This window comes from Scleropages formosus, chromosome 17 (assembly GCF_900964775.1).
Source record: "Scleropages formosus chromosome 17, fSclFor1.1, whole genome shotgun sequence".
NCBI classification, from domain to species: domain Eukaryota; kingdom Metazoa; phylum Chordata; class Actinopteri; order Osteoglossiformes; family Osteoglossidae; genus Scleropages; species Scleropages formosus.
In genome coordinates this window covers 5,350,740-5,374,386 of record NC_041822.1, presented here as the reverse complement: position 1 = coordinate 5,374,386, position 23,647 = coordinate 5,350,740, and the positions used below count along the sequence as shown (strand labels likewise).

Here is a 23,647-nt window from a genome sequence, read left to right as displayed (position 1 = left end):
AGCATTTTTCAGAAGCATCAACCATGCAGTTAATTCAATTTGTGCCAGTGTTTCAAATTAAACAATTAAAGCTGCACTGTAACCAAAAGCATATCAACAAAATTCAAAAGCATATTTTTGGTGATGTATACGTTACCTAAAACAGTTGAGTTTTTTTCTGCTTTTAATCAAAGCTTTATGATGGATGACTAACAATCATCATTACAGCTCAGACAGTTAACGGTGAGTGCTGTAATAAATCTTGTTAAAATAACTCAAACCGTCTCTTTTTTCCCCCAAGAAGCAACCTGTCTCCGAGTGCAGACCATCTGTACGTAGTTAGCGCCCGGTGAACACAGATGGCAGGCCAATATTTCCAAAGTTGCTCTGTCCGCACTTCTAACCTTACAAAGCAAACTAATTACTGGTAACTGCAAAGCAGAGGATGAACGTTTTGAAAGAGTTCCGATGACTCTAATGAGGGGAGCAATGGTCTGCAGCAGCTTGGCCTACTCCCCCAGGCTGCTGCTTTATGGTGCTTAAGGCCCAAATTAAAAAAATAAAAAAAGAAAAATTAAATTAATAAAAGGATCCTGGTACTGAACCTTTGACACAGACCCCAGGGTCTCTGTTCAAGGACTGGTGAGGAGCAGGATCAGGAAAACTCTGTAGGAGACCTGGATCCAACCAGGATGCATTATGAGCTGCGATAAAGCCCTGGTGCAACTGTGAATGCTGATTTTGGGTCAGATGCTGGGACTTTTTCAGACATTGAAAGTAAATCCTATGTGTCCGTACTCTTTTAATTTGGCCCAGCTCAAGGAAAGCGTGTCTATGTTTCTGCAATTAAGCCTAAAAACATGATGATTCATTAAGGATTGAACATGCTCGGCTTCATTATTTAGGGTTAAACAATGAAATGCCTAAAATAATTTCAATATGGAATAAGCTGAGGAGCTGCGCTCAGATACTCGCATATGAGTTTTTGAGCCGAAATATTAACACGTTGCACATTCCACTCCATGGTGAGACCGAGGTTATCGTATAACAAGATGGATAGTCGGGTTCATCTCAAAAAGATCATAATGCTTGGAAAATTTGGATGGGGGGGGGGGGTGGGGGGACCAGCAACCAGATGACAGAACCACTTACAATAAAACTTCCAACCTTAAGGACACAAGCATAGAGCAGGAAATTCTGGAGATACCAGCTTGTTGGTACAACTTGTTGGACATACTGCCTTGAGAGAATAAGGGAGAAAAGGGGGGGGGGGGGGGGGGGGAGAAGAAGAAAAAAAAAAAAACATCTTTCAGTGATGGCCAATTGGCTTTTCTCAGACATATTAGGCTATAGAGCATAGAACCCTGCACGGAAAGAAATACCGCTGTAATTCTGTCACCTCTACACTGAGCCCAAGTTTGAATTGTGATGCTCTCTGGGAAGAACCAGAGTACTCTTTCAAAACACGCGACCAAATTATTCTTGACCACATCGTTCTCCCGCTCTAAGCCCGGATCAGCGCTTTGACAAAGGTTTCAGTGTTGCTCAAAGATTCAGCCAGTACACAGACAGACAGCAGAGACGCACCAGACCCAGCGGCCATAGTGGATGCAATGTGTGTTTCATCATCTTATCCCATCATCACTCTTGGTGGCAGCCCCAAGCTAACAAAAACTATTTTATCCTGTCAGAGTCAAGTTCTGCCTTAGAGCACTGGTGCTAAAGGGTAGAAGTTAAGGTAAGGAACCATGGCAGATGTTTCAGTTGCAGTACGTTTGAATTTTCCCTTTAAACCAAATGTTGACTGTAGTACATACAAAGGAAGTGATGACCAGCCTCAGATTCAGACGCAAACACAGTCGGATTCCTTTAATATATTTAAAATGTTTGTCAGGATCAACAGTGGGAATATTACAATGGACCGTGTGCTGGAGTCTTAAAAACCAAAATGATCATCCACCCATCGTCAGCAACCGCTTGTCTCGAGCGGGGTCGTGGCGAGCCAGAGCCTCACCCGGCAACGCAGGGCACAAGGCCGAAGGGGGATGGGACACCAGTCCGTTGCAAGGCACCCCGAACAGGGCTCGAACCAAAATAATCACCCATCTATCAATAACCATTTGGTCCAGAACAGGGCTGCAGCGGTCCTAGGTGGGACATCAGTCCATCATAGGGCAAGTATGCACACTCCTTAACACAAATGGTAGGTTACAGCCATCACTTCACCTGAAAAGCAGGTCTTTGGACCACTGGGGGGCAGAGCAACTGCATGAAGGTGATCCATATGAACATGCATACTCCAAGGGAGTGGGGGGGCGCGGTGGCGCAGTGGGTTGGACTGGGTCCTGCTCTCTGGTGGGTCTGGGGTTCGAGTCCCGCTTGGGGTGCCTTGCGGCAGACCGGCGTCCCGTCCTGGGTGTGTCCCCTCCCCCTCCGGCCTTACACCCTGAGTTGCCGGGTAGGCTCCGGTTCCCCGCGACCCTGTCTGGGACAAGCGGTTCAGAAAATGTGTGTGTGTACTCCAAGGGACAGAGCCAAGCTCAAGTCCAAACCCATAGTCCAGAAGGCATGCTGCTCCAGCGCAACACTGTACCACCATAGTAAACACCAACAGAGAACTCTTTACCAAGGTTTTCCTCTGCTATATTCTGACTTTTTTTCTGATGAACAGAAGAGTGCTCTTTGCCGAAACGCACGCCAGCAGGACAGTATGATTTGGGGAAAGCCACAGCACTCAAGAGGCTTTCGCATTGTTCAGGTGTATTTTCTAAAATGAGGGCAACTCCTTAGAAAGCTAATTAAACAGATGAATATGTGCAGACAGGAAATATGAAATGATCTGGCTGCCAAAAGTAATATGGTTTTCATTATTTATGGATGTGTTCAGACAGAATTAATAATGGAAACCCTAAGAGAAAATATTTATCCTGCAATGCTACTACAAACAGGATGCGACCAGTGGCACAGCTACAGTATTTAACATGTGCAATTGTGCAGCCTCTTGACAAAAAACACAATTAGTGCATATTTGTCGCCTTTATTTTTTTTCCCCCTGAAGATGACATTTTGGGAAATTAATTTTTTTTTAAATGTTCTTTGTCAATTAAGTTCATTTTTTGAGACGGGAAATGTTTTTTGATTTTTAGTACTGAACCTCACATATATTATGCAATATAAGTCATCAGTGAAGCTCTTAAAACAGTCTTCTGGATTCCATACCTGAGCATTTTTTTTTTTTTTTTTTTAAATTTTACTTTACTTTTTAAACAGTTCTAGCCTTGATGATAATTCACTGGAAGTAGAGAAAAAAAAAGAGCAAAGTAAATTCCAGTTGAGGCTGTGTATTCTGCTGTGAGTTCTAACAGACATCACCGATAAAATGCCTCAAAGGAAGTTCTACTGATTTTACTCAATGCATTATTTTCAGTTCTATGTATTTTCCCCTTTCCATTTGAGCAAATTAAGAACATATGGTATGCGAGTTCAATTCCACCACAGTCTTTATTCAAAGCCACTTTGGCACAATTGTTGGAGGCAGAATGTGAGCGCTGGAGACCATGTGCAAATCCACCAAGTCAGGCTCAGGTTTTTCCACCAAAGAGTGTGTCCGCTATGTGTAAAGAAGTGTTGCCCATTCTGAAAGTCCCCAAAGCGTTTGGAAGAGGATGTGCTGCTATTACTACTGCCGCCGCCGCCCCACCAAGGAGCGTTGTAAACGTTTCCACATTGAGGATTTGGAAATCCTTGCAAGGTCATCTCATTAGCTGATAATTGGCAGACTTTCTTTCTGTCAGTTATTTCGCATGGAGTTTGTCTTCCTCTTTGAGGAAGGGAAGTGTGAGTGCACATTTCAAATGCCGTTGCCACCAAGAGACCGACATCCATATCGAGGAAATATAAACACTCCTGTCTGACAATTAAGCCCCAGAAGCAGAGACAAACTGACCGTTCAGCTTGCAGCTGCTAAAGTAGCCTACAGACATATTTTTCTAAATGCTGGCAAACTACCAAATTAAGTAAAGGGAACATAAACAATGCGAAATATATAAAATTAAAAAAAAAATAAAAATAAAAGACACACGTGAGAGTTAAGCCAGGCAAATGTTAAACGGAGTGTGGTACCGTACCAGCGTCAGTGAAAAGAACATATTGTGACACACTATACAACTAAGCCATGTGTGTCCTGCTTTAGGACAGAGTCACAAAAATTTCAAAACACACCAAGATGTAATTTGTAAATCCAGAGACGACCTGTTATTTTAATTAAAAAAAAATTAAAAAAACCCTTGTAACAACTCTGATCTGTGCATGATGTATAATGCGATAAAGAACACTTCAACACACAAGATGCTTTTATACTCCTCCAAAACTGAGTGCTGCATTTCAGAGCTCATCATGAAATTCAACTGCCAGCTCATTAACTGAACTCTATACTACCTTGCTGAAAGAGTAGGAAGCTGGCAAAGCCAAAATGGCCTTTGACAAAACAGTGCAGATGAAAACTATCAGTAAAGTAGTACAGAAGAAAAGTAAAAAGTCTGAGCCATGATAAAATTCAAGCTACATGCAAAATCATGGGTTATTGGGGAAATCAGTGTACATTTTACCTCATTAATTATGAAAATTACAGTACAATTTTTACTAGTAAGCAGCATCATGCGATTGGGTGGTGAGAGAGAACATGGGTTCAACTCCCTGCTAAGTCTGCATGGAGTTTGTTCTCCCTCTGTGTGCTCTGGTTTCCTCTCAGTCCAAAAACATACAGTATAGGAGAATTGGAGACTAAATCTTGCTGACTGCGTGGCCATCCTGCAATGGATGGGTGTTCCATGCAAGGCAGATCCCTTCCTTCGGTTCACAGTGACCCTGCTGAGGGTAGCCATTCACATTGTATGGATGGATGAACACACATCACGTAACTGCTGTAAATCACTGCTGCCCCACTGATTTGTGGGAACTTAACTATTAAAATTTAGACATCTTCCCATTCTCTGCAGTTGTGCAAGTGGAGCTGCGAGCAGCGGCCCTGGTCCATCATGCCGAGGAGCTGTGTTGACGGCAGTCGGCTTTGAGCAGAGCCTCATCTGTTCCCGCGAGCAGGCCTGTACCTCGAAGCACCGGCGGACGACAGGGCATCACGGCACCTGACAGTGATGGATGCGCCAAATTCCGTAGGCAAGTTGGGCAATTGGACACATTAACAACAGGCACCTGCTTTCCCGTACAAATCTATTAAAAGATAACACCAATGGCTGCTCTCGCTGTGTTAGTAAATTATAGCTCTGCCATACCTGTTAGAGTGCATTTCTTTTCCTGCAACTGGGGGAAATTGCTAGACTAACAGTGCCACCTAGTGCAATAGCTGGGACACCGTTCCGTTCTGCCATCGCATCCAGCAGCTCAGAATTTTAACTTGGAAACAATTGTCATTTGTCCCTTTGATGGAACCCACTCTGGTAAAACATCTCTTTCAATGTACAATCACTATAATAATGGGATAAACTGACATAAAACAAACTTTCATGCAAAATAAAATAACTCACCAATATAAACAATTTGTTTTGGCTGAAAGCTGCATTAGGTCAATAGCAGCTTCTCCTACAAATGGGCTTTTTTTTTTTTTTTTTAAATGGAAGTTAGAAATATTATTTATTAAAATGTGAAAACTATAGTTAACCTTTTTACGCAATACTACATCAAGCACAGGCCATGAAATTAGACAAGCAAGTCAAAAAAATGGACAAGAACTTAGGTCAGCTGTCTTAAGACTCACTTCACCAAAAACTTAGAAAACCTAAAAGTGTACAGCACATTATCCATCATGAAAGCTTAATTTCTCAAACTCTGAGATCTGCAGTGATGCATTTGTCGTCGCAGATGCAACAGATATTGTGTGGCCAGAAATCATTCAAACCTGATTTAAGAAACATACAAAATGCTTAGAGCTGAGAATAGATGGGCAGGTTCACAAGTTTCCACTGAACCTTTCACTTGAAGCCCCAAAAAGTGATCCACATTGTGACTGGTTTTCAGTTTAAGTCATACACTATTACGCAAATTTTACACCTATCAGTTAAGTAACTCACTAAGTAGATATGCCAGCTGAATCATCTTTGTTAGTGTTTGGACACATTTGTACTTTTTAAATCCGATTACTAATAAAATGCAGATTCATAATTATGTGAGAAAAAAAAAAAAAAGACAGACCTTTGTCTTGGAGTAACATTTTTAGCTGACAAAGAAAAAAGGCACACCACTTTTTTTTTTTTTTTTTAAATTTAGCTCACACATAATTGATATGTTAAATGATCTCCTTAGTGGTCTGATCATTTTCATTTAGTTTTAATATCTTGAGCAAAGTGGTCCAACAGGCAAAAATGAAACATCTTCCCAGCATGCATATTTATACATGACATTTATTGCTCAAAAAAGGTCAAAAGAATCATTGCTGTGTACCATGCCTTCATTAGAATACTGCAATGACAAGTACAAAACACAAAATGCAAATTCAAATAAGCAAGGTGCAGATTGTTACAAGTTCTAAAGTGCTCAATGGGTTATTTACATGAAGAATTCAGAAAATGATCAGGGCTTCTGGCTTAATAGTGCTATAGACCAGCAGCATGATGCCACTACTAAAAGGCACTCCCCCAAGTTCTAAGAACCGTTCCGTACAGACACCGAGTCGTGCTTAATATTTAGTGATTCCAGAAAACTTAATGTATACGTCCTGTTAGAAGTGAAATGCAACATGTCAAATAGCATTGTCCCACGTGTGCATTTACACAATGTAGATCCAAACAGTCAGGCTGATGTGCCCATGCATTTCAAAAAAAAAAAAAAAAAAAAAAAAAAAAAAAAAAAAAAAAAAAAAAGGTGCTGAAGGAACTACTTAGGGCCTGTGTACATATGAAAGATGACATCAGAACTGCAAACTCCTCTTTGTGCAGCAAAACGTACCCACGTTTAGACATAGCAGGCCATCAGTAAGGCTCATGGCCCTTGTCTGGCCGTACCCTTTAGAATGAAAAGTGTTGAGCCATCACATCATATTGCAGTAAGAGAGCAGAATGCCTGAGCCCTTCCCTCGGTGACGAATGCTCAGTTGCGTCCACAGTGCCCTGTACAGGCATGCCTGTCATAAAGCCTTAATGCACCTCACCATAATGTACCCATTACTGTCACAGACCAAGCCACTTCTGTCCCATTACTGCTATAATATTGTGTTTTTGGGTACATGCATTCGTGCGGACGCATATATATTTTATGTGTGCGTCTGGCTGTAAAAGATAGAGCAACATGAAGAAATCCTGGCTTACATGCACATTGATAGAACCATTAACACTGAACAATTAGATGAAAAATTCTGAAATGGAAGCGGGCTCTTAAATCCTAAAATATTTTTAGGTTAAGGTTTGCTAATACCATTTGTTCCTTCTGCCATTCACACTTAAAGTATTCAGTTTTCAAGCACAATTTTTAATTTAATTATCCAAAGGATGGTGGAAGATAGCAGGCTGAGAAAAAAATCAGAAATCCCATCTAAAGCCTTGAATGGAATGTGTAGTTTCTCACCATAACAGCATCATAAGACTGCAAATCTAACCCCCCTCTCCCAAGTAATATTGCATAAAAACAGCCAAGCAAGACACCCATATGTCCAAGTGGGAGTGTGTATATGAGAGAGCATGTGGGGGTTTACTTTTTAGGGCCAGGTACACACTGGGTAAAATGTGCAGTGTGTAAACATTTGAGTAGGTAGGGAAAATGAATAGAGAACAGTAAATACTTTACAGCCAGCACTTTGTCAGAGACATAAGTGGCTTTGCCTTCCAACATTACCCTGTCATAGAATTTACAGTCTTTCCAAAAGTGACAATACACAGAAATTACTACTTTTCCAGAGCACTAAAACCCCTAATAAATCTTTCTTCGGAATGTCGTGTATTGTCAGTTATCATCTACTGACAATGCCTTTTACCACTATTGTCTTGACAGAAATATGATATGTGAAATTGCAATGTCACATCACTTAGTATGATTTAGCCCAAGTCACTGCATACCACTTTAATCAATCAGAATTGCCACATTTTACTGTAATGATCTTCCGGTGGGTTCCTGTGTTAAGGTGACGTGTAAGACTTATCTCTGGCATGATTTACAACAGGCTGGAGTTAATGTACTGTGGAAGCAGTCATTCTCTTCAGTACATGGATTCTTATCCATACTGGCCACAAGTACTCTCCTGTAATAAACATTTCAGGCACCTATGTCTTATTTCAGGTGGTCAGAAAAGCTCAGTAGTACCACTATCGCTGTATGTCAAAAAGAGAAATCAGACAAAATTTCTTCCTTCTTGCTGCAATCACCTATGCACATAAGGTCTACACAAGCAGATGTCTGCACACGTCTAGCTGGCCATTGCATGTCTACGCGTATCACTGGCCACTTCAAACATTTAGCAAAGATGGAATGAATCTCTACCTTGTGATTTTCAATTTGCATGAGCACAAAGTCTTCACATTGCCATATAGTAATAAGATGAAGTCTGTCAAACTTTTTTTTTTTTTTTTTTAAAAAAAAAAAAAATTGGAATTTAGTCCTTTGTCTCTGCTCCATCATTTGTGGCATAACTACTGCCTTGAAGTAATAACCTCAACCTGCTAACATAAAGGCAAAAGCTGTGGCCTAAAGTTATCTCTTGAATTTTAATGGTGAGAAAAAATGCCTGCAGGTGACATTAGGAAACTAATTTACAAGTTTAAAAGCAGCTATTCATTTGACTGCAATCCCAAAAATGGTAAAAGACATGTAAACACAGATCTTGCAAGTAGCTCTACAGCTACTAAATGTGTGTCCCCCCCCTTCAAACAATTCTTAAAACCACTTAACATTTCAAAATTCAACGTTGTGCAAGAACACACCATATGAGAACCACACGACAAATGCCAAGTAGTCCATGGTTAATCTGAGACGGCATCAAATGCATTCTCCATCTGAGGAAAATAAAATTGTCTATACTATAATTTATATATATACACACACACACAGACAATATTGTACATATTGTGCACACATGGTGCATAACTGGCACAATTACCTGGGGCATCACATCTCCAGCCATCCCACAAAACCAAGGTCTCCAGAGCTCAGGCACGGGACACCCATGCTCTGATCCCCAGCCACATCCTAAGAGAGGCAACAAAAAAAAAAAAAAAAAAAAAAAAAAGATATAGTGAATAGATATATTTGTAAAGTTTGCATCGGGGGGTGGGGAGCCATTTCAGGAACATCACATAAACGCCTTGCTATTTTCCTGGTCCTGATGGTGGCTGAGTTCCTCTGTCCTCACTGCCCTTGTTAAAGTGTCAATATTCTTTGCTCAAACTTTACATTTCAATGATGCACCTTGTAAGGGCTCTGCCAGGCTATAATGCACAGATTCCGAAGAAGACTAGAAGCACGTTTCCTTCCGGGCCATGCACACTAATCTGGGGCAATTCAACAGGAAAAACTCATGCCCTAAGGACATTTAATTTGAAATTCCTTATACAAATCAGGACTTGCCTCTGAAAATTCAGGTGCCTTCAATTTCACATTCTATCCTTCATTGCTATTATGGTTTAACTCCCTTGGAGAAAATACCAGAGTTATCTGAAAGAGCAAACTGATTGGTGACCTACTAAAAACTATACAAGATCAATAGCTAATTTCTCCGCATTGATTATAGCTCAGACATTTAAAATTTGCCCCATGGTCATAATATGTGTTTAAAAGACCCCACTCCCCATTGGTCTGTGCAAGTATTAAAATTATTGATCAAGGAAAGGACTAAAAATGTCAAACTGTTCATTAATCTTAAATTTTTTTTTTTTAAAAAAAAGCTACTGACCATAGGTGTCCCTTTCATTAAATTCATTCATATGAACAGCTGAACTTAACATTGAACAATAAAAATGCTTGTCTTATACAGGAACATTATATCAACCTCCCTAAAAGGATCTTATTCAAGGCAATATCTAAAACTCTTGAAGAAATCATTTTAAATATTGTTCAAATGCTCACGACTTTGTATTTTAATTGATAAATATAAACCAAAATTAGTTATGAAATAAAAATCAGAATACATTGAATATTGCACAAGATCTTAAGGGCCCACTGACCACCAAATGTCAGTCAAGAAACTCAGGAATCAGACAAGATTCTTGTTGATTTATACCTTATAAAGCAGCATGCTGGCACAGCAGGTAGTACTGGTGCCTCACAGTGCCTGGACTGTGAGTTCTGGTATGGGTTTGAATCCTGCCATCTGCACAGAGTCTGCATGTTATCCCTATGTTTGTGTGGGTTGCATCCCAAAGACATGTGCAGAAGGCAATACCAGAACCCCCCCTCCCAGCAGAATGCAAACTTGGACCTTCATAAAACAGAAAATATCTAAGCCTTTCTCAAATGCATGAGAATCATCCTTTGTTCCAAGACATAATGGCAGCTATTTCGGAGATTAGGTACCAAATCAACAGGTTTAAGCCTATATGCCAAGAAACAAGTTACCAAAATAACCAACCTGTGGAGACATGGCATAGATTACCCTCTGTGGCAGGATCAGGTGCTCAGTACTGAATGTATTGTCACATGGAGGTCTTCACTGCACCTTGTTTGTGCAGCACTGACAAACGCGACAGCAATATCTTTCTACCCATTTATCAGACACTGGTGACGGCACCGCCCTATCTCTATCACTTAGGTCCAAATCGAGCACCGCTGACATTACATTCTCAGCCCAGGTAACAGCCATGTAGTCTGTGCAAAGCAAGGTCAGTATCACAGCCCCATCAAAGGAGACTCGTACTTAAAGTTAATGGCCCATCTGTCAGCAGCAGTCCAACACTGTATAATCAGAACAACTGTCAAGCAGTAAAGTTTCTCTTTGTTAATAAAACCTTTTTAAAACCAATCAAGATTTTATTTTCGCTAACTATTCTCCGATTTTATTTTCATCTGGAAAGATATAAAATCAGATTTTATAAGGCAATTTAGTCTTTTATGTAATGTGTGGCTTGGAATTTGAATATTCAGTACTGTGAGAAACGACCACATATTTTAAGATGTTCTGCAATTACTGCAAACATTACAGCACAGTTCATGTTTTTCTTCAACCGCTACAATATACTTTTACTGTCATTTTACTTTGTAATGTTTATTAGTCTTATTTGCATTATCTTCTAGGTTGTAAATGTATTCTGTAATATGAACACAACTTAAAGAATTTTGAACAGTTCTGTAAAGCGTTCCTCTATTTCCAAGAGGATTCTGATGAGCCGAGAAACAACGGTAAAAGAAAATACCTCGATAAAAAGCAGAAAACCCCACTGATATGAAAAACCAAACCAGTGAGGCTACCCCAAAGTCAGTCAAGGGAATTTCTTGAAACAACTATAGTGAAAGCTTTGCTGAGATATTTGTATTTTACACCCTCTACTTTCACATGTTTCCAGTTTCTTTATCATAAACCCCGTATGGGTGTTTTAGTTACAAGTCCATAAAAACTGGAAGCTCAAAATTAAATACATTATTCAGGACCTACATAAGAGCATGATGTTCTTTGAAAGAAAATAGCCAGTTAAATTCAGGAAATCATGCACTGCATGATGACATTCATGAGCTTTAAGGCTAGGTTGCAACATTCATTTGACTGAATAAAATCATCAATTTGGCTTTTTTAAGCTGTATTGACACTATGAAAACTGTACAAACAGGAACAAAGACATCTGGAATTAAGGCTTAAGGTTCTGGATGAAAAATTAACATGACAAGGGCCTTTCAACAGCACACCTTGTTATGTTCAGAGGTACCTGTCAGCAAACAGAATTTATTTTACTTATTTTGGAATCAAGAATTCATAAGTTATAAGGGACAATAAAGTGTGAATAACCATACAAAGCAACAAAGAGAAAATATTAATAGAAATCTAAGTAGCATCATATCAATCAAGTATGTTTAGTAAAAAGTTAAACACCATTATTGTTAGCAAGTCAAAGCCAATTAAACACTGGCAGATGGGTCAAGATTGCTAATGAATTCAAGCAAAGAATTGATAGAACCTCTGGGGTTTTGTTAGCAAATGATTGACACTTTGATACTTCCTACCATCAGGGCCTTCTGCTTAAGGTACACCATCTGCCCTTATTCCAAAGCCACATCTTCATTCTGCCATTTCCTTAGATGCATCATCAAATTTGACTGTTTTCCCCAAAAAACACTCCACCTTTTTCCCCTCTACAGAAAGCACTTTATGCCTTAAACATTAATAACTATACTTTGTAGAAATATCACCCTAATATGAGTCATTGTAGTGGTTTTGAGTTATTGCAAACGGGTGAAATGTTTCCATCAGTTTGTCCTGGGACCTTTCCAGTGGTACAGTTTGCAAAGTGTTTCCCTTCCTGACACTGATTACCACCCCCACAGAAACACATTCCTGACTATACAACTGTCAATCTACTAAGGATGCCTTTTTTTAAGGGAGGAAGGTTGACTTTTGGTGAAATCAAACTTTTTGAGCAAAGACCCATTTATATAGACATCACACAGTTTTGACACCACATTTCATAGGCTCGTTAATCTGTAACACTTCATATTAACAGTTTAAAAATGTATAAAGGCTACATAACCCTTTATTTTGTCAGTTCTTCCTAAAATGTCTACAAATATCAAAAAAAAACATTCAATGGAGAAACATTTCCACGGGCTGAGGCAAGTATTTACAGGACCAACAGTTCATTTGATTCATTCAGCTGACGATTTTCTCCAAAGCAACTTACAATGGTAAAGTACTTAGCTGTATAAATGGGTAAATAATTGTAAGTAATTTTTACTGGAGCAATTTAGTGCAAGTACCTTGCTCAGTAGTCTTACAGCCAGAGCTGGAAATCAAACCTGTGACCTTTGCATCCAGAGGCAGTAATTTTAACCACTAATCAGCTGTCCCTACCAGCTGATTTCAAACACATTGTCTGTGATGCAAGATTATGATTCCCTGCATTTGCATAGAGTATTTGCCTTTCATGGGAGGTTATGGCATAGATGTTTCAAGTCCGCATAAAAGCTTAAGCCGCTGGAGGGACAGGTGGGTTCCTTGGCTTTTCCTTCTGAAAGATTGTACTTCTCAGTGCCAGCTCTTCATGCTGAATGTAAGAATTCATCCGTCTACATTAACCAATTGTCCAGTGCATGGTCACAGTACCCCATAGCCCATCCTGGAGAATTAACTCAGAATAACCCCTCCAAAGCATGCCAATCTGTATGGTTAAAGTTACACAATTTCTAAAATGTAACCAAATAAGTAACAGCCATTTTAAAAGACCAACAGCAGAACTTGGAAAGCCTTCCTTTTCTTACTTGCCATGTACTGGATGTGTTTTGCTCATTAAGCAATTTGCTGTACACCGCTTCCTGAACTTAGGAACATAGTGAAACTAAGCACTTTGGAAGTGTGTTGAATCAAGTCTCTCCCCCCCTCATGTTTGGGTGCATTTTGCTGCCAACTACTGACTGGGTATGGAAATGCATGTTGCTTTCACTGCACAATAAATTTTAATATCAAAAAGATTCTTTAGTAAAGGAAAGAGAAAGCTACACGTAAAGAAAATCCTAAAAGAAGGAACAATCCATCCATCCCGCTATTCATCAGACAGTAACACTGCAGCTGACCATCCCTGAGGACCTGCCACCTTCAGTCTTGAACTGTCTAATCCTGAGAGTGAAGTACAGGATCAAGGTAGGATGAAGCAAAATGAACCATAATGAACCATTGTTTCAGACTTTGTTGACTTGTAACTCCTCTTTGATAAAGTGTGCAATCTCCTGAGACTGGTCTCAAGCTAGCAAATTCACAGATATGATGGGGCAGATGCTTTTCTCCAAAGTAACTTCCAACAAACTACATAGTGTTAGCAGCCCATCCCTTATTCACCACAGTGACTTACACTGCTAGTACTGTACAATACTTATAATGGGTCACTCATACACTACTGGTGAACCTGAACAGCATGTCTTTGGACTGTGGGAGGAAACCCATGCAGACACAGGGAGAAACATGTGAACTCCACACAGACTGAGCTGGGATCAGTCCTCTTGTACCACCCAGGCACTGAGAGACAGCAGTGCTACTCGCTGTGCACGATGACTTTTAAAATGTAAAAGGCAATTGCTTTAAAAGACAGTGATAAAATGAAAGTGGAGAATAACTGCACTGCTGCTTGACATGTTGAAACATACCAAACAGAAGAACAGTGTTACCATGGAGGACAACTAAGCTACAGCTGAATTCAGTGCACAGTACAGCTAGTTTGTTGCCTGCTGTTGTCACTCCAAGTTGCCAGCCAGCCAGTCAGTCAATGGGTATCTCACTATAACCGCATTACCTCTTGATTCTATAGAATATATAGTTAGATATTGTATACATTATTTACAAATGTTTTGACAGGCCACAATGCATGAAATAGTAGGCTGCAGGGTGGACACACGTCCTAAATTGTACCATCATTTGGTGATGTATGTATAAACAAAAAAGTCATCCCCAAAATACAAAATGTTCCACTTATGAAAATTTGGGCTTAAAGAACATTAACAAAACCACTTTTCTATTTACAGAATTTTTGCAAAGCACTGTGAGCAATAACAGCTGTTTAGCTCTATTTAATCTTTCAAAGGCTCCTTTACATCCATCGGTGAGACACACACCACAGAACACCATGTGTTCATCTGGGCAGTTTCAATGTTGGCACATGTTTGGTCACTTTTTCAACAATTCCTCTCCCTTTTGTACCACAATAAGGAAGTGTGCACACCTCTTTGTGTGTGTTTACAAGTACACACATGTCCATTCCCACACTACCGACAATGTAGAGTCCCCAGTTCTCCTGAAACTGATCTTTGGAAGGAAACCTCCAGCGAAGGTGACAAGAACACAAACTCCCCACAGACCGAGTAGGGATCAAACTCATGGTAAACGGTGCAGCCCGGTGGCTGTGACACACACTGTGGCTACGTTCACCTGTGTCGTTGCCTACATTTTTTTCCTGTCGTCACTGTTTGGTCCTTGCTTTAAAGGCTGAATACACACAAACTAAACACTGTATATACATAATAATCTTTGTGTGAACATTTTTCCCCAAAATTATGTGCACATGCAGTAGAAGTCAGACTTGCCGTTACATCTTTCTTCACCAGAAGATGACAGTTATAGAAACTCCAACCACTCAGGATTGCCAAGAAAACCATCAGTTTCAACATTTTTGCACAATTGGATTATCTCTATAAAGGATAGAGAACAGGAACAGCAAAATTTACAGAACAACCACTTATTCTCTACTTGTGTGGAGTTGCACACTTCCATGTATGCTGCAACATCAGAAGTAAGGAAGGGACTGAAAGATTTTACACATACCAGGAAAAAGGCTTCAAATGGAGCTGCAACAAGGGAAAACAAAGGCGAAAGGAGCTCCCAAAGATCCTCTTGGAGTATCAGCAAACATCTCACGGCCTGTCGAGAAACTTGCCTCATGAAAAAGAATGACTCAAATCAAACAGCAACTAAACTTACTATTTCAATTTAAATTACTCATTGCAGGTGCAACCTATTAAACCGGCCACTGTTGGTTTGCCTCAGTCTGGATATTGTCTTGTGGTCTTTTACCTGGGCTTTACTTTACCAGTCAAGACGGGCTAATTTGTTGTGCACAAATTCATTAGTTCAGATATTCTTACTGTTTGAAATTTAAAATGTATATATTGTGCAGTTAGGTTATTCTCACACGGTTGAACCGAAGGTAATATTACAGAATGAAATGCATTTAAAATTTAGAGTGTCTGCCTCTAAGTTTTAAACTAAAGCCAGAGAAAGGATTACATGGTTGTTACTGGGTTTTCTTTTGTCTCTAACATCTTCGTGTTTGCGTTCTGAGAAACTGAACATATTACCTGCCCGGTGGCTTGTAGAATAGGCGACCCATAATGTTTTTGCTTTTACGCTATCGGACACGACAGCATGAGGGTTTTTTTTCCCCCTTCATTCTATTTCTTATCTTTTGCCCTTGCCAAAAAAAATGCACATTCGATTCGGTACTACTCTTTTGCTGCTATTCTCTATTAATTAGACTACTACTCCCGTTTTTGCTAAAATAATTATATGTACAATCAATGCCTGTCGTTTTCAAATAAAATTGCTTTTAACTTAATAAACCCGGTTCTTAAAAATATTTCTGAATGTTGAGGTAATACCTGAAGTAATTCTCCTCAAAATCACATTCATTAGGACCGAGCGTAACACCGCATTGACGTTACAGCCCCGAGAAGAAGTAGGTGTGAAGGCACGTGAGTCCGTGCGTCAGCCTTGGCACGTGATTGATAACCTCTCTGGGCGTGTCGCGAGTGCTGAGGCTTTGTGGAGCGGCGCGCGCGGGACGAGCTTTCCTCAGGATAGCATTAATGTTTGTTTTGTTTTATTGTTTGTTTTTAGTGATCTCAGCACTGTTTAATTCCAGCTAGTAATAATGGTTTCTTCTATAAAGAGTTTTTACATAAGTTACGATGCCGTGAACGAGAGCAACACCTTCGGTGCTGGTGATTTTATTTCAGGGCGAATATTTCTGGAAGTTTCGAAGGAGGTCAAACTGAGCAGTCTGTCAGTGAAAGCGAAAGGGAAAGCCAAAGTGCTGTGGTCTGAGAGATACGGACAAGTGACGGTGGTTTACCATGCCAAAGAGAAGTACTTCTCCCAGGAGCGGGTGCTCGTACAGGAACGCGCCGCTGGAGGCGCAGGTGAGTCTCAGCAAATTCTCATGAAAGTAATTGAAGTCGTGAATTACTAACAACTCCTTCCAATAGGTCCCAGTCCCTCTCCTGCTGTGGTTGACTTCGGCAAGGTGCTCCTCATGAATTGTTCCAGTAAATAAATGATCCTGATGTATAAATCGGTGAACGTATATCGGTGTTAATTTTGTAACGCTTGGAGAAAAAGTGTTGGCTAAATTAGTTCAGTATTAGTGCTGGGTCTGCTTTTTTCACTTGCGTTTTTTTTTTTTTTTTTTGTTAACTTATGCTGTAATTTTCAGTCTTCAGTGGTGGGTAGTTGTATTTACTGCCATCAGTGGTTGTGATTGGTTGATTGTATGTGTGATGAAAAGTAAAGCGCAGAGGTTCTCAGTTCTGGCTCCGTTGTGGTGGAATGACCTCCTGCTCTCCCTCAGAACTGCTGAATCCCTGCCTACATTTAAAAAGGGTCTGAAAACTTGCCTTTTCAGACTGACTTCACACATGATCTCTTAAGTTCATGTAAGGTGTAAATGTAAGTTCACTATAACTTTAATATTATGCCCAGATAAGCCTTTACACAGCTACTCCTGTAATGTAAATTTTTATATGTATCTCCAAAAAAACTACTAGGTGATCAGGAATTGTGGATATTCTGATAAAGTTTGATGTAGGTACTTGTGTGATGAACATTGGTTCGTATGGTGGAAAGAAACAAACTGCTTAAGAATTGCGCATCTGCATCTATGTTTGTCTTTCTGCTAATGAACGCGCTGTATTTTCTATGAGATATACATCGCTTTGGAGAAAAGCATCTGCTAAATGAATAGATGTAAATGTAATGGAGAGGAATATCAGAAGTACAGTACGTACCATAGTAAGTTCTGAAACGGAGCAAACATTTGTGTTATGTCTCCATTCAGTACCTATATTAAAAGAGAAGGTTCCAGCAACTTGGACTGTCTCTATGCACTTGCAGTCACAGTCTCTCTTCCCCCATAATTATGGCACTTAATACACTTGATTTAGCCAGACCGATACTCCTAAGGAAGAAAAAAACCCTCTTGTGTTGTATTTGTCTGTCCCAAAACATCTGATCCAAGTGGCAATTCTGTTGTACAGAACAAAATGCCAGATGTGGGAAATAAAATGACTGCTTTTGTTGTTTTAGGAGAAGATTATATGACACTAATAAATCAAGGTGAAGAAAAATGTAAGTGGGTTTTTTCCTTAAAAATACACTTCCAGCATTTTCATGTTCTTGCTTTGAACAAGGAAGTTGACAGTTCCATAAACATTAAACCTTTTCTTTTCAAAGATGACAGTGTTTTGTCACCTGGAATCCATGTGTACTCATTCACGTTTCAGATTCCTCAGGGGTAAGTAATCTGTTACGGTGTGTTTTTAGCAATACATACAGTCTTCAGAGTCATCATTTACACTGAACCACCATTGTGCTGAAATTCAGAGGAATAATTTCTGAATGATAATGGAACAGTGTACTCTAAATGATTAATCGCCAGTGATTTAGTATAACCAGAAATTGTCATTTCTTTGTATGTGGAATACTTAAATATGCAAAACTAAACCCTGTAAATCTGTCTACAATTACAAACACAAAAATGCAAGTGTTTTGTCAAAAAACTAAGATAACAATCTCACGTAAAGCTAAGATGTGAAAAGACAATATCCCTAATGACCTGCTTTAAAATCATTCCCCCCAAGACTGCTTATTTTCTAATTTCAGCACTGTATGTTTCTGAAATGGATACACAGTAATCTCAGTTGTTAATGTTCTACAGACAGATCCATTTCAACATTCAACCTTCTTTACAGAGCGTGCACATACGAATATGAAAAGATATATAGTACCTGTCAAAAGATTTAAATGTGTGCGCACTCATAGACCTTGTTTCACATGAACTGCACAGAAGAGTAAAAGTCCTACATATTTGGGAATTGATACAGAAGAGCTGGAAACACATAATAATTTAGAAGAATAATTAACAGCAATTGTACTCAAATGTTTGACTGGCACTTTATTGAGCCAGTTGTTTAAGGTTAGATATCACATTTATTCGCATACACTTGTTTCTTGATGTATGCCCATCTGTTTTTACACATCCGCTTAAGAAGAATGTGTCTACATATATCCTCGTGGGGAAAAAAGAGGTAACTATCAAGAAGGCAGTCCTATTCATAGCTCTTTTTAGAATCTGACAACCCACATAAAACTTCAGTCTTGATTGTAAAGTTGAGCACATGTAGTTCATTACTACATGTGTCTGATCTCGTACTGTAACGAAAATTTAATCAGTACATTTTTTTCATAAAAGCACTTAACTGAAATAGGGTTTTACATTAAACTGTATTCTCATATTTTACTTCACAGAAATATGCCATCATCCTTTAAAGGTTGTTATGGGAAAATTATTTACACGCTGGAGGCAAAATTGAGCAGACCAATGCGGGTGTCAAGCAAAGCAATGGCTGAGTTCACCTTCGTTTCAAAGCCTGACGTGAGCATTGCCCATCTGATGGTACGCACTTGATTACACCTGCGTGACCTGATTATACTCACCTAATGAGAAAATATTCCTGCATGTCACCAAACAGTGTATTTATTGGATATACTTTTTCCATTTTTAAATGCCTGTCTTAACCGTCTTTTGAAAGTGAATATCATTTCCATCCTGCAGGAACCCCAGTTTGGGACCAGGAGTAAGAACCTTAAATTTCTAACTTCTGGAAATGTCTCCATGGATATCCAAACAGAAAAGATGGGGTACATGCAAGGTTAGAGCTTGGAAGAATGTGTTTTTGTTGTGTAAATAATTGAAGAGAGAAATAAATTTTGATTTCTTTTACATGTTTGTTATCCGATAGAGTTGCATTATCGGTTATGTTATTACTTGACAATATGGTGATAGCTGGTAGCATAATGGACCCAAACGTCATAGGTTTGAATCCCAGCTGTAGTATCCTTGAGAAAGGTACTTGCCCTGACTTGATCCAGTAAAATTAGCCAGCTGTATAAGTGGGTTAATAACTGTAGGTACCTTGACATTGTAAGTCTCTTTGGGGAAAATTGTCAGCTAAATGCACAGATGTAAATATTTAAGGTGAAAGACTTTTGGGTTTTTTGTCAGGTGAAGTTTTGCAGGTTGTGGCACAAATCAACAACATCTCTTCGCGAATAGTTACACCAAAGATTTCTCTGTATCAAAAACAGAGCTTCTTTGCTAAAGGAAAGAGAAAGCTATACATAAAGAAAATCCTAAAAGAGAAGGGAGAATCCATTCCCCCTGGTACTCATCGGTCAGTAACACAGCAGCTGACCATCCCTGTGGACCTGCCACCTTCAGTCCTCAACTGTCCAATCCTCCAAGTGGAGTACAGGCTCAAGGTAGGATGAAGGACTAAAATGAACTATTGTCAGGTTTTCCTAACTTGTATCTCCAAGTGTCCCATCCCCTGAGACTGGTCTCACCCAAACTAGCAAATAATTTGTTATGCTCAAGGATATTATGAAAAGAAATCTGTTGAAAATGAAAACTAGTTTCTGGATACAATCAAATCATTATAAAATGTTTGCTAAGGCTATCTTAATTGAGAATAAAAGGGAATTTTACTGAATTTTACTTGGAACATGAATTACAAAATTTCAGAATTGGCCAGAACAATATGTTTCTGCAATCAGTATTCCCTGATTTATTTAGTATAAATCTGTTAAGGAAACAACTAAATCAGAAATGTAATTGGGCCTGTTATCATTCTCATATGATTTTCTACAGGAATTTTTCTCTGGTAACTGTCAGGCAAATGGAGGTAGAAAAAATATTGAGTGTGTGTTCAGCATTTGGAACAAAAATAGTAAATGCCAAGAGAGCTGTCTTATTCATTCCTCTATAAGGGATTTTGTTAGGATCTAGTACGCACACAGAAGTTGAGTCTCGATTGTCAGAGCTGGGAAAAATGAGAATGATTTCCACCAGTATCAGTTCATACCACATGAGACGAGTTAATACATTTTTGGACCAAGTCTTTGGCTGCTGTAATTTGTTTCTTGGTTAGGACAGGCCAAATATTATGTTTGGCACCAATATAACAAATGTAAATGCTAAATATGAGTGTGAGAGGTACTGAAAAGCACATGCTGATATTATCTCCAGTGTAAATGAACTAATGATGTGATTTATTTTTATTGAGGATTAAGTGTATGTGTTGTCCTCCATCTCTAGCCACTTAGTGAATCTACTCACAAGGGCTCCAAAATTGAAAGTCCATATGTCCTCAGTTTTGTCCCTGATATAACAGAATGGGTGCATTGTCCCTCAAAACTGCTGAATCCCTTCCAGCATTCCAAAAGGGTCTCAGAACACATCTCTTTGTATCCACTTCTCTCTTGGTCTCCTAACAGCTAAATAATTTGTATTGCAGTGTCTGTTATAATCATTTTCATTTTTCATATCTGATTCTCAGTTCTGTAGGCAGCTACTCAGGTAATGTGTACTAGCTAAAATTGTGCTATTAGAGAAACAAGCTGTGCTCTCAGAGTTGTACGTTTGCATATGAAGTTCTTCATCTATTCTGGAAAACGGTTTTGTATTTTTAAGAGTTGTAAAATATGAATTTATTGCTCATAGCATGGTTCACCTACTTACACACCTCACTCAAACTGAATTTATGAAACAATAAATGCAAAACGGGGGGGCGCGGGGGCGCGGTGGGTTGGACCGGGTCCTGCTCTCCTGTGGGTCTGGGGTTCGAGTTCCGCTTGGGGTGCCTTGCGACGGACTGGCGTCCTGTCCTGGGTGTGTCCCCTCCGGCCTTGCGCCCTGTGTTACCGGGTAGGCTCCGGTTCCCTGCGACCCCGTATGGGACAAGCGGTTCTGAAAATGTGTGTGTAAATGCAAAACACTTCTCAAAAAGTTTGTTAAAGTTTAACAATCTTCGTAAGTAGGTGAGCAATTTTTCCAGTGTTTTTCTCTTGTTGCAGGTGTATTTGAATGTTCCATTTGCAAAAGACCCAGAGATCAAATTACCACTTATTGTGCTTCATGCACTTTCTGCATCTGGTCCCATGACCCAGCTAAACACACCAGAGTGTTTTACATGAACAGGATGGAATAACAGTTTATCAATCTACCAATGCATAGCTGAATGTGGTGGAAGCTCATCAACTATGACTGCTTTAATGAAATTAAGGTGCATTAAGGTATAATGTCAATACCAGTTTTATTTTTTTTACTCTTTTAAACTTACTGTATTGTATCTTGTGAAAATGATCATCTAAGTTGCTTTTGAATGTGAGTATCTGTCCAATGAACACATTGAAGAGTATAAGTAATCTTGTAGATTAAAAGCACTACCAAATCATGTATTTTAGAAGTTGCATGAAACGTTTTCAAAGATTTAGAATTTTAACAAGAAATTTGGAGAGTTGGGCAGTATTGTCAACAAAACAAACTATTTATGATTCATTTTGGAAAATAATTTTCAAACAGGTAGCACTTTGGTGCAGAAGGTGACAAACCTTTATTATAACCTTTTTAGATTGTATGTTTGTGGTGAATATGTTTTTAAGGAAGGAATAACACTTGATCCCTTCATATGTATCAGGATTCAATAAAGGTGCAAAGTTTGAGATATTGCTATATGTCTGTAATCTTAGAAATATGTGCTTAAAGGACTAATTTTGATTTTATTGTAAAAATTTGATTAATTGTAGCTTTGCATACATTTGTAAGAATATGACTATTGCAGTACTTGTCAATTTTTTGCAATTCTGAATTCAGATGCCCTCTAAAGGGTGATTTTTAAATAAAGTGTGAAAGCATAATTTTTTACAAAAGAGTTTTTGAATTACCTTTAACATGTTTTTATGGTTTTATTTTGTTAGGTTTTTTTAATGTACTAAAACGCATTATAGGAGAAACAAACTCTTTTAAGTTGTTGTCTGAAAGAAGACTTACAAGGATAGAAATACAGGATTGTAGGCTGTAAGGGGTTAGTTACCCAGGTGGCTATTTCAGAGACACATGCTGCAGTGTGTGGATACGTTGGTTTTAACTGGGAGAAAGGTGGGAAGTGCTGTGTATAGTCTGCACAGCACTTTGAGAATCTTTGGTAGGTAAAGAGCGAGTCATGGAGGCAATATAGATAGACATGAGGACAGGACCAGTTACTGAGCCCTGTGGAACACCTTGAGGGGTAGAGGAAGATCCTTGCAAAACCACGTGGTAAAAACTGCATGACATCTAGGATTCAAGCCATTTCAGTGACAGCCCTTCAATACCAAACCATTGGTAGCAAGGTTAGGAGGATGCCGTGTTTGTCAAATGTACTTGTGGCTCAAGTTGAATCAAAACTGATATTCTTCAGAGAGATTATTCTCTGCAGAGGAAGCTCATGATTGATTGTAAACAAAAGATTGAGGGTTTTGGAAGAGGAACTGAAGATGGATGGGGAAGAAAAGTTGCAGATAGATGGTCTGTAAAAGGGAGAGGGAATGAGGTCAAGAGGGCTCCTAGCGGTTTGTTTTTTAAGCAGATTTCAGAAGTCTGTTTTAATGAGGGGAGCAAGGCCTTGCTTGGCCATCTTAGCATGAGATGAGGACAAGAGCATCATAGGAGATTCAAAGCTGTTTTTCTGTAACATTAAAAGGGTCATTTTGTTACTGTTACATATCGGCCATATTGTAACATCTCTGAGGGGAGTAAATGTAAATAGTTGGTATTAGTGTTTATGTGTGTGTACATAGTTGTGTGTGGTCTCTGATTGGTTGTTGTTCTATTTATGTTCAGTGTTCGAGAGTGGGATTCTGGGGAGTCCCGGGGGGAACCCCTTAACC

The 23,647-nt window shown here is 39.3% G+C and overlaps 1 protein-coding gene and 1 long non-coding RNA gene across 2 annotated transcripts; one reads left to right on the top strand and one right to left on the bottom strand.

The window, feature by feature from the left end:
• Positions 1-9,085: 9,085 nt before the first annotated feature.
• LOC108938526 (uncharacterized) lies at positions 9,086-16,332 on the bottom strand. The gene is made up of 3 exons (XR_001966422.1): positions 16,264-16,332; positions 15,431-15,526; positions 9,086-9,168 (listed from the first exon to the last, which is right to left on the bottom strand). It is a non-coding gene; the product is annotated as an uncharacterized LOC108938526 (long non-coding RNA).
• A 79-nt stretch (positions 16,333-16,411) lies between these two features.
• On the top strand, positions 16,412-22,479 carry LOC108938496 (arrestin domain-containing protein 3-like). Its single transcript, XM_018759072.2, has 7 exons — positions 16,412-16,803; positions 17,966-18,007; positions 18,113-18,173; positions 19,187-19,334; positions 19,494-19,590; positions 19,944-20,200; positions 21,794-22,479. The coding sequence occupies exons 1-7, from the start codon at positions 16,536-16,538 to the stop codon at positions 21,911-21,913; spliced, it is 993 nt and encodes a 330-aa protein (XP_018614588.1). The 5' UTR covers positions 16,412-16,535; the 3' UTR covers positions 21,914-22,479.
• Positions 22,480-23,647: the final 1,168 nt, after the last annotated feature.